This window comes from Pagrus pagrus, assembly GCF_965226575.1.
Source record: "Pagrus pagrus genome assembly, chromosome: 22".
In the NCBI taxonomy this organism is placed as follows: Eukaryota; Metazoa; Chordata; class Actinopteri; order Spariformes; family Sparidae; genus Pagrus; species Pagrus pagrus.
In genome coordinates this window covers 7529247-7544672 of record NC_140204.1, presented here as the reverse complement: position 1 = coordinate 7544672, position 15426 = coordinate 7529247, and the positions used below count along the sequence as shown (strand labels likewise).

General features: G+C 38.5%; 2 protein-coding genes across 7 annotated transcripts; one reads left to right on the top strand and one right to left on the bottom strand.

The window, feature by feature from the left end:
* Positions 1-834: 834 nt before the first annotated feature.
* LOC311251741 (uncharacterized protein) lies at positions 835-13896 on the bottom strand. 6 transcript variants are annotated; one of them, XR_014621458.1, is made up of 7 exons: positions 13816-13896; positions 12978-13030; positions 12406-12765; positions 12058-12292; positions 11857-11915; positions 11662-11739; positions 8639-8708 (listed from the first exon to the last, which is right to left on the bottom strand). XR_014621458.1 is itself a non-coding variant. In XM_084344374.1 (6 exons), coding segments are annotated over exons 1-6 (786 nt in total). In that variant the 5' UTR covers positions 13893-13896; the 3' UTR covers positions 8633-8706. The 6 variants fall into 6 exon arrangements, 2 of the variants coding, with proteins under 2 accessions (XP_084200501.1, XP_084200500.1); XR_014621459.1 differs by adding an exon at positions 13269-13310 and having other exon boundaries at positions 11662-11915; positions 13816-13844; XR_014621456.1 differs by lacking the exons at positions 11662-11739; positions 11857-11915 and adding an exon at positions 835-2039 and having other exon boundaries at positions 8631-8708.
* LOC311251742 (programmed cell death 1 ligand 1-like) lies at positions 2614-11133 on the top strand. The gene is made up of 4 exons (XM_084344376.1): positions 2614-3063; positions 5006-5079; positions 6308-6667; positions 8346-11133. The coding sequence occupies exons 2-4, from the start codon at positions 5022-5024 to the stop codon at positions 8471-8473; spliced, it is 546 nt and encodes a 181-aa protein (XP_084200502.1). The 5' UTR covers positions 2614-3063; positions 5006-5021; the 3' UTR covers positions 8474-11133.
* Positions 13897-15426: the final 1530 nt, after the last annotated feature.

Here is a 15426-nt window from a genome sequence, read left to right as displayed (position 1 = left end):
ATCAGGAAGGAAACGGTCTCTCTCTCTTCGCAGCCTCACAAATCATGTGACCTCTCCAACACTATTCATTAATTTCCAGAGCAACACATTATATTATATTCCAAACGTATTCATTCAGCTATAGACAGTTTTAGTTCATTTTATATATTAAGTTGTCTCTCGTGCAAAAGTTACTTCCTGGTACCTAAAAAATGTCAAAAGAAAAAGTGGCATTAACAGTAATTATTGCACATGTCAGACCATATACTAACATTTTATAGCATATTTGTGGATTTTCTGTGTTTTATTCAGTTAAAGAATTACATTTAACAAATTAGAACAGATTGTCAGTCGGGTGTCTTCAGATATTAATCTAAAGTAAAGTATTATATTAGCTATCAATGTTTCACAACTTTTAACCTTAAAGACATAACCTGGCCTGTGAGCTGCAGCCTTATAAGATGGAGTAAAGATGTCTGTAAACTGAGATGCCTTTGTTTTTACCTCATGTTACTACAATGAGTCCAGATATCAAATAGGATAATCATGAGGGAAAAACAAATCTTGTGGCAGAAGTTGAGTCGAGTAAAGCAGGGTGACATTTTCAGTTGCAAAAGAGTCAAAGAACATGAAAAGTTTAAAATGAGAGAAGTTCACAAAGTTATTATTACTTAGAGAGGACTGCGACTTTTTGAGAATGAGGCTCACAGGTAACCTTGACTTGGCATCCTGGGACTTAACCAGTAGGTGATTTGTTAATTTTCTACCAGGGGGGGTGGCCCAATGGGAGCACCACCCTGCCCCGACACACCTATGTACACCTCCCAAAGGACATTGTTGCAGGAGGCCTTAACCATAACTGTGACATTTCTAATTCTACAACTCCATTTCATCCAGTTATCTTCCTTCTCTCCCTACTACAGTTGTCTTTTCATAACTGTATTAAAGTAATGAGTAAATACACCTTTAAATTGTATGCAGTGGACTGAGTTTATTCAGGCAGGGTTTTCTCATGTTTCTCACAATACACCACAAGCAGGGTCATTTTTAGTTACATGACCCCTTGGAATTTTTTACCATCTTAAATTCGTAGAGCCCGACCGATTTATCGGCCGATATTAGCCTACCACAGACATATCAGTATAGGTGTTTATATTGTCCGACCTGCACTGATATGAAAACCTTACATTTAAAAACTATAATGCAGAAAAACATGCTTGGGGTCATTTTAAATTGATGTAAGGACATAGTTTGCCCAGTAGAGTGTGCTTCAAAAGGGGATTAAACAGCTGGTGTCAGGAAATGTAACAGCTACCTTACTAATAGTTAAACTGTAAACCAGCACAAAAGTGACAATTACCAACATAAGCCACCATGTTCTGAACAGACACACTAAAAACACTTACGAAAAGTGACATTTCAGTTTTAGAACATAAATAGCAAACTTACTATTGATATTAAACTGTCAGAAAAAACTTATCTTTGAAAAAACTTGAACATTATTGAAAATAAACATGAAATAAACAAAATAAACATGAAGCCGTGCCTGGCTTGACTCCACTGTGAGCCGGAGCTGATTGCGGCCGCCTGTGATTTGTAACACACTATCTCCTACTAGCGGATGGAGAGTGATGGCAGGTTAACAAGGGGGATGCTTTTTGGTAATTTTGCAGACAAGGGGGACGGCACCCTCATCCCCCCTCAGATCGCCTAATCATTTAAATAAAATCATGTAGTTACATTTAAACATAAAGAAAACTTCAGATCAAACTTCTTTCGATCAGGAGAAAAGTGGAGTGTTTCCCATCATGAACATGAACAGGAAGCTTCACACCAGAACACAGTCAAGAAGTAGTCAGATCAGTATAATTGCGAGGTCATGATGACGCATAGTACAGTCAATCTAGAAAAGCTAGCCTACAGTCACGTTTGGTGAAGTTGAACGGTGAAACAGTCACATGCAGTCACCACAGGCTCCAGTGTCCTTCTCCTGCTGCTGGTGATGTCCTCAGCCATCATCACGGTCTTCATCTGAGGCTCTGCACAACATTTAACTGTTTCTGTAAAAGCAAAGGAGAAATACATGAATGATAAATGTGTAAAAGCAACCCGGGTTCACATTAAAATGTGTAACATTGGTCCACAGTTCAGGAAGTAGCAGTTTCAAATCAGGTCATTTCACTGGGAAAAAACAAATACGTTTTCTACACAAAGAAACGAAAAACTTTATGTATAATATTTGCCGAATTGACAAGTTGGCCTAGATAGTTAAGAATGTGTTATAGACAGAGCTTCACGAAATGTATACAGTTTCTCCTAACGCAACAAGTCTTAAAATTGAGCATCTTTTAATGGAGTCTGGTGAGTCTTTTTTCCCCAAAGAAGCAGCCCTTGTTAGTGTTTACTGGATATGTAAAAATTTCCATGTTTACCATCAATATGTTATATTCTTTAATCAATTTGGTGTGAATGCTGAAATAAGTTGAAAATGTGAGTTCAAACAGCTGCAGGGAGGTAAGAAACACCTCAGACACAGAAGCAGACAGGCTGCATTTAAAAAAGGAGAGCTTAAAGTTGTGATCGTCATATTGTTCATCATGTGATCCCGCTGTCACTTCCCCACTTCACAGTCTTCCTGTGAAAAGAGTGCGCAGTTGACAAAGTGAACCATGGAGTGAAGGAGTGAAAGAGCATGTGTTGTCGCCTTTTGCAAAATTTAACCATCGCAGTCGAGACAGAGGACAAGAGATGTGATGTAAAAGGAGTAAGATTTATATTTACAGTGAGAACACTGAGGAGCGACAGTAAAAACGAAACCAACCAGTCGGTAGGCTACGTGGTGAATTTAACCAACGCCACCGGCTCATAAATTAGATTTGCGGCCTCCAGATTAGTTTCAAAAGTAGTTTTAATCTCTGCTCTCAGTCCTCATGCATGTAACAAGAAAGGAAGAACAGACTGGACCTCTATCTCCTCAGTAATGTTCCCCAGACTGTAGCGACTGGAAGCGTTTCAGCGACAGAAGAGAGGAGGAAGAAATCTGCAGACAACCGCGTTACAAAGAAACACATCGACGTCCTTCAGGTAAACTTCACTATGTAACACGTTTTTGCAAATAGTCGGGAGGTCGGGTACGGAAGAGTAGTGCCAGGGGTGAGAAAGAAAGATGAGGAAGTTGCACTTAATCGCTATACAATAAACTTGACATTTCAAGATTTGAGTCGACCATTTGAGACTAAACCAAACAGCGCTTATCGAAAACTCGAAAAACACCCAATTTTAGAGGAGGTGTGTTGTATTTCAACTTTTTTCTCGAACATTTCCACTTTTTCCTTGAGTGCATAATGAAAAACAAAGAAACTTTTCTTTTTTTTCTCACCCCTGGCCCAGAGCCGAAGCTACCATTTAGGAAACTGAGGTCATGTCCTTGGTATTTCTCGGGTCTTTGATTATCTCTTTTACGCACATACATTGTGTATATATATTCGGTAACACTTTCTTAACATCATTTCATTAAAATAAACAATTAGACATAATGAAAATGGCAAATTAAAATTAATAGTTATTAACCGTACTTAATAGTTATTTCACTGTTAACAAGCAATGAAATGCTTTATAAACTTTTTATTAGCAATTGTGTTTTGGAAAGTTGCAATTGATGTTCATAATACGGTGTAAATGGTTACAGTTTTTGCCGAATGCTTTGACACATGTTGCAGACTTTGGCTCACTGTGTCATAACTTAACACACAGGCCGAGTAAGACACAGCACATGGAGATAAACTCCTAACTTATACGGCAAAATGAAACTCTTGAAACAAAACCCAACAATCCCATTTCAAAACAGTTTTTAGCAGCAAAACGTTAAACACATGCACCTTTGAATTACTCTTTCCTAGCAGCAACAGCACGCAGATGTGCTTTATGCAAAACACAGCTGTATTCAGTACTTTGGATGGTTTTTGACTCATACAGATTTTTTTGTGTGAAAGATTGATCAACTACAGTTGATCTAGACACATGAACACAAAATGGAAACACTTGTTTTTCAGGTTTTTGCAAAAGTAAAAAAGTTCCAGGAATCTCTAAAAACAGAAACATGCAGATAATGTACAGTGAATAGTGAGTGTAATTGAAAACACAGGACTATCACATATACATTTACACACAATACTGTAATAAGTATGTGTGTGTGTGTGTGTGTGGGGGGGGGGGGGGGGGGGGGTTGAATACCCTAAATTATTCAACAAATGTATTTTCAGACTTCACATTCTTCACATTTTAGATTCACGTCTAAAAAGAAATGCAGTACTTTTTGAATGATATGGCGAGCCTCTACGAAGTTGTGATTTATGGTGGCATGGTATGAGCTGCATACAGGCAAAAAAAAAAAAAAAATCACTTTTGAGTCTCCCCCAATCCTGACATCGGATCTGCACCCCTGCATCAGATATTTGTCTCCTTCTGTTGCTTGCTCCCCTTCTTCGTCCTCTTCCTCGTCCTGCTACTGCTCTTACTCTCCCTCTTCCTCTTTCTGCCTCCATGTTTCCAAAGTTGGCACAAAGGAGCTGAGCTCACACCAGGTGTATTTGTAGTGCTATGGCTTAGACTGTTTGGTCTACAATGACATTTTAAATGTTTTCATGTGTGTGAGTCTGTGTGCTTTTCCAATTTTAGTTGTGTGTTGTATTTTAAATAGATGTGTTTTCCCAATGATTGCATGAGATTTCCTTTTTGAACAATGTGTCTTATGTAAAAAACAGTGTGTAGTGTTTTGCAAGAAGTGTGTTGGAGAATTTCAAACACAGTGCAAAGCTTATATTGTGTTTGCAGGGTTGCTGCTTTTGTTTAGGGCATGGTCACCAAAGTTAGAGGTTGTGATGCTTTGGGCATAGCAACCACTTTTAGTGTTTAAGCATTAAGCAAAAACTGTAATAAATTATTTTAGCATAGAAATAAGTTTAGATAAGTTTAATACATTTAAGTCAAATTTGATCATATTTGTCACTTTTGTTTCCCACTTTAGGTTGGCCTGATGAAAGATGCCAGTTGGGACGGCTCCCATCTTGATAACTGTGACCCTCTTCTCTCTCGCAGCGGGTGAGTTGCCGTTCATCGTATCTGATTATTTACTGTTGCTACTCAAACTGCCTTTCCACTGTGCAAACAAGCCCTGTAACTGCCGGGTTGTGCAGGGCATTAGGCTCTGGGGATACATTGTGTAAATAGTAAATGTACTCGCTCCCACCTGTATGCCCCTGGGCATGTTGGTCTTAAAATGAGGTGTCGTCAGGTGGTTTGGAGGATTGCTATCTTGAGGCAGCAGAAAGAGACATGGACCAACAAAAAGCTGGTCTAAGTCAAAGCACAGTCTGTTTTCTGCTTTTTGAGGACGCATTAGATGTGCCTACACAGGCGGCTTCACACCATTCACACACTCTGATTTTATGATTTGAGAGGCTGCTCTCAGTTATTTTAAACATTTAATTGAACGCAGTCATGTCACTGTAACACATCGTGGCTCATTTAATCAACAAAACTAAAAGCTGTAGTTATAAACTCTCAGAAAAAAATGCGTAAGGAGTTTTAAATAATCAATGAAGTTTATTATCTGTTCCTTACATTAATGTACAAATACACATATTGTTTCTGCTGCTGGAGGATTGCTGCAAGTGATATCATTAATATTTTCCTCATTAAGAACTTATTTCTCCCGTCATCCCACCGTTATTGATTAGGATGATGCTTTTTATGATCCGTCCCGCCTGATTCACCGACTTAGATCTGCGCCCACACAGAGGGACGCAGCAGCTTCTCCTCCTCCTCAGTTTAACATCAGTTTATTTCTTCATATGCAGTCAAACAGAGTTGTTGTGAAACAGCGGGGCAGATGGTCCAGCAGCCGAGAATCACGCTGAAGACGAGTGCTGCTGTTTTTATATGTGCCAGGTCCTTGCGCACCTGGCTCTTACAGGGAGACATTACTTGGATTGGTTTGATTTATTTTTCGGCCAAAACACACCCATGACAAATTCAGAGTCTAAATACCACCTCTTTGCGCCCAGATTTTCCACCATTTAACAAGCAAAATGGACTTGTACACGCCCTAAACGCACTAGTGCGCTGCGCTTTGGACCGTCTAAATACGGCCCTATAACTCCATCCGGTGATTCAGGTGAAACCGGGTTATGTCTCGGAAGCAGCTCGGGACAGATAGCTTTACTTGTTGCTAAAGTAACTGCTAATCAACGTACTGATAACGAGCAGCTTTACTTTTTGTGTAAGTTCCTTCACTCAGTGTTTGTGTTTTGTCCTTTCACCCCTGCAGGTCAGAGGCCATTCACTGTGAATGTGACCAGGGAGTACTGGGAGGTAGTGGAATACAGTAACATCACGCTGACATGGCTCTTCCCTGTCATTACTGACATGTCTTCTGCCTCACTGCATATACATATTTGGAGCGTGAACCAACAAAGGACAGTTTTCCTCTACAACAGCCCGCCTAAGGTTGAACCATATCAAGATGAACACTACAGAGGTCGAGCGTGGTGTGATCCAGAGCTCGCCAAGAAAGGACGGATTGAATGTCTACTTACGGATCTGAGGCTCAATGACACAGGCACCTATCAGTGCAGTGTTGCCATTAATAAAGATTCTAACCACACGGCATGTAATCTCAATGTTACAGGTAAGATGACATCATTGACAAGTTGTATGTTGTTTCACAATCATGTACATTGATATTAACCCAGTTATACCAGGGCCACTGCATTATTAGTTACACAAATTAGTAAAGCCCCACTGTTGTTCCCCTTATGCCGGGATCAGACGACACAAATTCAGGCAGATTTTAACACGATGTGGTCGTGGGCTTGATTATGAATGTCGGAAACGAGAAACAGACGCGTAGTGTAACATAACTGAAGATGTTGCATCTGGGATGCTCCACAACACCCTAACAGCAGCATCCCGCAGTAATGTAATGATTTTGACATGTACACGTTCCTTTACTTACCTCAAGTTCTCTCTGAAGAACAGACAAGCCACACTGTTCACTCTTTGTGAGACCCAGGAATGGGTCCACAATGTTTTTTCTTTTTCTTGTTTGTGTCTGAGCACAAGACCGTGCTGTCCCGCCTCAACGATGACCTATGAACTTACGTTGCCAGTCTTCCAACCAAGACATGGCAAGAATTTATGCCACTGTGATTGCTTAATCTGACATGGTGACCATTGTGAACGACATATGTAGTCTGATCCCGGCATTACCCACAGTGTAAAAGTGTTGATTTAATTTAACACCTGCATCATGGGTGTCTGATTACTAAAAGCTAAAGTTATCTCCTCCCTCCATGATGATGGAAAGTCAGGTCAAGTTTCCACAAAAGATTTCTGGAGCTTCACAGCAAAAACAATGTTGCAGCATTCTCCTAAACAACTGAAGTAGTTGGAGACTTGTTTTAGATGATAAAAAAGAAAAAGAAAAAATGGTTGGTTTCTAACATGGTTTGTCAGCCAATAGTAACGCCGTTAGTATCATGTGGTGTCTGTGTGTCATCAGTATAAACAGTCTTGGTAGCTGCCAGTTTGTGGAGTGATAATTTTCTAAAGTCAATAAAGTCTCAGTTTGTTGTAATTAAAGTAAAATCTCATGTAGTTTCATGTTAAAGCGCTCAGTGAATTACATCGTCTCACTCAACACACGTCACCAACACCAACATGGAGCCAATTGGGCTCAGAAAAGGTCGTAAAAAGATGAAAAATCACAATAAATCTGCTCATATTGACAACTGCAGTTATGTGAAAGGAGAGTTGGTTCTGGTTCAGTTCTGTGAGCTGCTAATATACAGGAGCAGCCCTACAAAGTTTAATTTAGGAGACAACGTCACTAACGATACTGTTGGCTGTGTCGTCTTTGTAATGACTTATTTTCAGAGTCTGATATTTTATTAGTTTGATGACAAACTGAGATTGTATTGTCTTAGAAAATATATTTTAAACATCGTGTGTGTTTCATGACACAATTCAAACAGAATCAATTAATTATTTGTCTCTCTTTATTCACTAACATACAAAGTTTTCATGAAATAAGGTCCCATGGGGTCCACCAGAAGGAGAGTGGCTTCAGCTCTCTATAATCAATTACCAAATTATGATATATTATTCTTGATTAAGCTACTCTATACTGAAGTATATAAAGTAATTAGAATTAGTCCCATCTTTACCAGCCACAACATTAAAGTCATGCTCACATATTAATGCAATAATAATTTAAAATCTAAAAACACATGTATAATTATAATTCTTAATTTTCTGTTAACAGAAATCTGTAGACAGTGGCTAATATTTGTTAAATCTCTTCACAGCTGCCAGCAATAAACCAGTAAATGAGACATCAAAGCCAGTGAGCCGGGGAAGGATTGGACTCTATGCAAGTTTTGGTTTGTTTACAACAGTAAAAGCAGCACTTGCACTTTACTTGAGTTTCAAGTAACGTTGGTTAATGTTATTTTTATATGCACTGCAACAAGGAGAACACCTTGGAAGTAATGCGATTTATTTCTTGTTTGGGGATGCATGATATGGATTGTTTATACTGATAAAACAACCCATAATTTCACATTCTTATATATTAGAAAGAAGTTAACAACCTGTTAGCAGCCGTTTGAGCGTGAGAAGAGTGTTCCTCATCTTCCTCTGCTTCTTCTCCTCATCTTCCTTCTTCTTCTCTGTTAATTTGCAGATCACAAAACAACTTTTCGTATTATTGGCTGTATTTTCACAGATACGATTAATAGTTGATAAATTCAGGCCAATAATTTATCATGCATCCCTAATGTTCATTCTTTAAATACCTCATGCATAGAAGAGTGAACTCTATTTGTCATTCTGAAGCTATTGTTATACCTCAGTCATCTACCTTATGGAAATGAGACCACAATAGTTGGTCTATGTTTTTGTTTAAGCTGTCCTTTCTTTTGATGTTAATGAGTGGAGTATTTGCAGTCACGTGGTTCTGATGACGTGAATTTCAGATGTTGAGCGGAAGTGAAAAGCAGAATGGATAGGATATAGGAAAGCTATTGTTCTCATGTGTTCTTACTGTTCATTTACAGTGGCCCAAACTCCACAAATGAAAGAAAAAAAAACAGTTACTTTAACATTACAAAGTAAGGAAACAGTTTTGAGACATTGAAGACAATGTATGGTAAAAATCCAGAGAGACATCAGGCAATATTTCAAGATAAAACAACATTTTTTTAAACCGTTAGCTTCCGTTAGACAACAGCTAATGTTAGCAATGCAACCACTTCCTAGTTAACATTGCTGTCTGATAGTGTTTCACGATATGACAGGAAAGTCGTGAATTAATTCTAAAACATCAATGCACACATCTCGGACAGATTTATTAAAGCCTGAAAGTGAATCACACTGGATTTAATCAAACAATAATGACATCTATGAAGTAGTTGAATGCTTACGTTAGGTAATGGGTTGTCATATAAACACTCTGAGCTCTGACGAGTCGTTATTATTTCAGCACTTCCTAAATTGATCAGCAACAGAAAAGATGATGATTAGTGAAAATCTAGAGGGACATCAGGCCATATTTCAAGATAAAACAACACATGTAAGCTTAACTAATGTTAGCGTTCAACCACTTCCTAGTCACATTAGCTAGGAAGTGGTTTTAATTGCCAACATGATCTGTTTTCTAATGAAAGCTAATGTTTATCAAATATGCTGTTTTACATTGAAATATGGCCCGATGTCCCTCTAGATTTTCACTCTCCGTCACCTTATCAATTGCAAAGTGGTAAAATGGTTTTGTCATTACCTACCTGTAGACAACTTTCAACCTAGAAAACAGCAGCATTACATTATTCCAGCATTCAAGCCTTGCACCCTGAACCTGATGTCAGGGTCAGATGTGTTAATATGGCCTATTAAGTATTTTAAGAGGAACCTTGTGTATCACTACATGTCTCATTATGAATCATAAATCACTTCCTGCCTTCCATCTGCAGTTTGCGCCATTAGCTACAGAATGACGTGACATCCTATGCAAACAAAGTATTTGGCCTTGCTACCTCACCAAGTTGATATTAATATAATAGACTCTGTTTACCTCTTCTTCTAAAGCTGCTGTTGTGTAATCTGTTTATTAGGAATACCTTAGACATTTATACTTTGATAGCGTAGGGTAAAACAGATGTGCAACACAGCTACAAAAGATACCTCTACATTTCTGGCCGTGTGTTTCATCAAACGTCGGCAGCATCGTCAAGACAGTTTTACTGTTGATCAAAGGTGAAAACTGGTGTGTCAAAAGTCACCAAAGTTGAGCCTATTGTGAAATTTTTGAAATGATTTACTTGTAAATGAATCAGAGTGATTTCATTTGAATTTCCTAATTTGTTTTGTAAAGAATTCTGATGTGACCAGGCCTCCAGTACCTCAGTCAAACTCAGTTTTTGTCATTTCAGTGAGAGGCATTTCCTCTCTTACCTCTTGCCAGACATGTGACTCAAGTCATTTTGGTCTGAGTATCAAACAAGTCCTCCTCACTGAATGTACAGCATACCTCATCTCTGTTAACAACTTTAAATAAGAACAATACTAATTGATGCACTACTCACTTCTGTGTTATAATGTCAACAACATTTGTAACATTATCAACACTTTGAGATTGTAGACAGAGAGACAATATAACTGATGTTTAACTATCCTCATGAATCTGCCTGGACACAGAGTTCAAATCATGGATGAAGTTTAATCTCAATGTTACACTAATATTCTTCCGTGCTACCTCCCAGAGTAACGGTGCTTCATTGTGACGATTGAAGGCGAATGAATGAATGATCTTTGATCGTTTTATCCTGCAATACTTTTGTTTCACACGTGCTCTTTTGTAAGCTGAGCATCAGTGAATATGTTCACTTTAATTTAGATTTCATATACTGTATGTAGAGTGTGGTCTTTGGTTTATAGTTGTTTTTTTTGTATCTATCAATCATGCTGTCATACATAATAATTCCTGCATATGAATTACTTGCACAGCATAGACATTGTTATTTCTGTCATTTCTGGTAGAATGTCACTCATACAGCTGACTGATTAATATGACTTCAATAAACAGATTACTAACACAGATCAACTTGTGAGTCTTTGGTCATTTGCGGACGAAACTGTGAAACTTGCGATACAAGTGTGTTCTCTGTCAGAGAGGAAGTTTATCTGAGCTGACAGTGGAGACACTCCTGACTGTCGGGTTTTGTAACATGTCTAAGTCGCCGCCCCTGAGAATTTGTATGGTATAACCATCAAGAAGAGAGAAATGATTTCAAGTACTGACTATACAAACATTCTCAGCTGCCGGTCTAGGTAATTTCCTTTTGGTGACTCCTTTCTGTTGCACACCTCCCCATCCTCATCCACATTTCTTCAGCTTTACTTATTACACCAATGAGGGAAACAGCCAGCTTGGAACTATTCCACAAATCTTATCAGTGGGGACTTTGCACTTGCACTGGTCTGGCTCCCTGAGTTTGTTGTGGTGTAAAGTTTCCAGCGCAGGCTCAGAGTGAAACCGCAGTTGTTTATTTAAGGTAGTTAAGGCAGTGCATTGTAACAATGTTCATCAGAAGATGAAGATTATGATAAAATAAATAAAGACATCACTTCCTGTGTGTCCTGTAACATCATACTGTACAGCACATGAGAACAGGCAGATCAGTTCAGCTGAAGCTTCATGACATCCTGCAGGAGTCCAGTACAGGAGAGATGACATGAATCATAATGAATAATAATGTCATAAATAAATACATCATGTAGAGAAATTAAAAGTATAAATACATATATACAGTTATAACATACACATGGCGTACAAGGTCGATGTGTTTCTCAGCATTATTTGATGAGCTTGATGAGACGTCCTGTCAAAATAAAGGACAACATAAAGGTAAAGAAAAACATTTCCTCCATCAACTCCATTATTGTTTATCTCCTCTGACTCTTAGATCACGGACACGTACTGAACAACATGAAGGCAGGATGTGTTTTAACAATCACACTTACAGTACTGATGAAACTGTTTCCTCTGGTGCTGCTGAGCTAAAACTCTTCTTAGTTCCTCCACTGGACTCAGCAGACACACAGTGAATAAGTAAACGGCGACAAACAAACCACACAACGACCACTGCTGCTGTCAGTCCCAGTCCACAGTAGAGGGCAATCATTCCCCAACTGACCCTGTTGGGTCTCTCAGGTGTGTCTGTGTTGGGTCTCTCAGGTTCTGGCCTCTCCCTCGCTGCTGTAAAGAGACCAAACAACAGAACAGCTGAAGTTGTGACATATTTCACAGATACTGTGAGAATGAAGTGAAGGATTGTGGATTGTGGTGTTGATAAAGTTCTACTGACTTACCAGAGACGTTGAGCCAACATTCACCAAAGTCCACACCATAGTTTGTCCTCACATCACACAGGTACCGGCCTGAGTCCTCAGTCCTCAGTCTGGACACATGAAGTCTGAGTCGTCCGTCTCTGATGACATCTTTGTCCCACTGGACTCGTCCTACAAACTGTTGATCTCGAGACTCTGGGACCACAACACCTCCACGTAGCTCAAACAGGACTGAGACTTTGTGATCAGTTATCATCTCACAGAAGATAAAAAGGGAGTTTGGGGAAGTGTTAGTTGTGGTTGGGAACATCCATTCCAGTGTGATGTTGTGGTTTTCCTCTGCCTGATAGGAGGTCTGTGCCACTTTCACTACAAATGTTCCTGTTGAGGAGACACAGAGGGAAAGTCGGGAGCAGACACACTGACGACTTTAACATGGCAGCCTTTAAACTCAGTCTACACATGTTTCTGTGGACAGTTTAGTGACGTCTCAGAGCTGCAGAGGCTCATCAACATCAACTGTTTGCTCACACGTGGGCTACTTTAACTGATTCATTGAATCACAGTGTAATAAAGTGAAGCTGGAAACTAACCACAGACACAGTTGAGGCTGATGAGCAGCAGGATCCTGCAGATCATCTTCTCCCTGTGAGAGGAAACAGAGGTGAAGAGTCATGAGATCACAGTTCGGTCCTCACATTTACCACAACAAACATCTACAGCCTGTCTAGTCTTTACAATACTCCTCTGTCTTTATTATCCTGCTGTTCAACAGCTTTGATGGTGACTCAGTAAAAACACATCAGCAGCTCTGTGGTTCAACAAATTAAACGAAGAAAACAGAACATCATTTAACTTCATAATAAAAACACCCAAAAAAGTACCCAAGTGTATGTGGACACCTCCGGAGGCAATAATGGCGCCATCTAGTGGTGAAAACAGAAATTACTCTGTAGTATGCTGCATATAGCATGACGTCAGTATTTGATTTAGTATTGTATTTCTTTAAAGATTTAGCTGATGTAAAAAACTCATAAAAACATATTATGTTGTAAAAATGTAACACTGATACATTAGAAATACATATAAACAGTGTCTCCATATAAAGTCACGAGAAAAAAAAACTGCAAATAAACACAAACAAGCTCATGTTGTTGTTCATGTTCATATGAAGGTGGAGGTAAATATCAACACTGACTCTGTGTAGTTCCATCAATGCAATCGTCTCTCACACACGATTTGTTCAAGAGGAAATGATGTTTCTGGTAAATGTCCCTCTTACAGCTGACTAATTCATTTGACATCAACAAATATGATTACTTAGAGAGAGATAGTTTCAATATCTTCAGACGTTCATAAACATATTACAAGAGAACAGGCTTTGCCACAGCGCGAACGTTGCTTCTATAGACGAACCAAAGTCAAGCTTACCATCCCAGTGTGATAATGACGGTGGGTATTCCTGTCTCATCCGAGGATGTCAACTGACTGTGTTGTTTTCTGCGCATGTTCAGAGTGGTTGGTTTGTTTGCTTCCTCTCGTATATATCGATATGTGTTTGAAGCATCAGAATTAAATCATAAAGACAGCTGCAGATGTTTCTCTTCTCTCCACAGAACACAGTGCATGATGGGAAACACTCCTTGATTTTAAGATTTCTTTATGTTTAAATGTAACTACATGATTTTATTTGACCTATTAATTTTTTTACCACTATAACGTTAGCCGAACTAATACGGAGGCCCAACTAGTTAAGACTATGGTATAGACAGCGTTTCACAAGTTTATACAGTTTCTCCTAACGCTGCAAGGCCCAAAATTGAGTGTTTTTCTAATGGAGTCTGGTGACTTACTCCACGGACCACGAGAAGCAGTTGATTGTAGTTAGTTTACTGTATTTGTAAAATGTGACATGTTTACCGTAAATATGTTTCATTCTAAACATAAAGAAATGTAAATGAGATATAAAACAACTCCACAGTATGAAGCATCATGTTGAGACACTAAGATAACTGACTTGCAGTACAACATGTGCCTGAATGGGCTTGACTCTAATACACATTATGAAGAGTGAGTAGTGACACAAATATGATGAGACTTTTCAAACTGAAGTAACTACAGTTATATTCCTTTTTCCCTCTAAATCTATGAGGAACACTGCTGACAGCTTATTGATGGAAAACGTTTACTGATGCAAAAAATGGTCAACGACCTTTTAAAAATATACATATATATATAAAACAAAACATGAAAAACAGAGAATATCAAGCTATTTTTAAAATGACAGAAGAAAGCTTGTTTGTGTAACAGGATTTTTTTTCCACATAAAATACATTAAATGTTATAAATGTTTAACTCTTTTTAATCAAAAACTACAAAAGATGCTGAGTTTAAAGTTGCACAATCACCTCGTACCGATTGTCGACACATAATATTTGTTCTTTGCAACAACAAACAACAACAAAGGTGTCAGAACAAACCGGACGTAAACAACAAAACATTTCAATTATTATATGTGATAATCTAAACTCTTTATACCAAATACAACAGAAGATTAAAACCATATGATACGTTCATTTTAAATGACCTGCTGTTAGATTCACTTTACCAAATACTGTTTGTTATTTGGACAGCACAGCTGCACACAGTGATCACATAAAAGCTGTGAAAGTACACAGATGTAGTTTTTCATGTTGTCGTCCGTTCCATTGGTTCAGTTGATACAGATTTCTTTATTGACCTGAAAGAAAAAGCAAAGTCAACAAAAAAGAGATTGAGGTTGATGTCAGGAGTCTTTACGATCAATAAAAGAATAGGTGAGATCATTGGATTAATTGAAATGTAAATATTTTTTAAACTTAAAGGATTGTCAATGAGTCATTTACAGTTAATTGTCCTAGTTCAGTTTTTCTAACAGCTCCATGTTAAATAAAAAGGTATAAACTGTACCATGTTCAGCTTCTTGACGGCCTCTGATTGTGTCATAGAGACAAACATCACCTACAGAGGAATGAAAATCAAGTCAAGGTTAATTTAATCACT

Bases quoted from the DNA above. Each gene is read 5' to 3' on its own strand.
- LOC311251741 (XM_084344374.1), bottom strand. From the start codon at position 13,892: ATGCGCAGAAAACAACACAGTCAGTTGACATCCTCGGATGAGACAGGA. The intron at 12,766-12,977 runs GTTAGTTTCCAG...TCTCCTCAACAG, and splicing joins CAGCCTCAACTGTGTCTGTG to GAACATTTGTAGTGAAAGTG. The intron at 11,916-12,057 runs GTAAGTGTGATT...TTATTTTGACAG, and splicing joins GAAACAGTTTCATCAGTACT to GACGTCTCATCAAGCTCATC.
- LOC311251742 (XM_084344376.1), top strand. From the start codon at position 5,022: ATGCCAGTTGGGACGGCTCCCATCTTGATAACTGTGACCCTCTTCTCT. The intron at 5,080-6,307 runs GTGAGTTGCCGT...TCACCCCTGCAG, and splicing joins CCTCTTCTCTCTCGCAGCGG to GTCAGAGGCCATTCACTGTG. The intron at 6,668-8,345 runs GTAAGATGACAT...ATCTCTTCACAG, and splicing joins ATGTAATCTCAATGTTACAG to CTGCCAGCAATAAACCAGTA.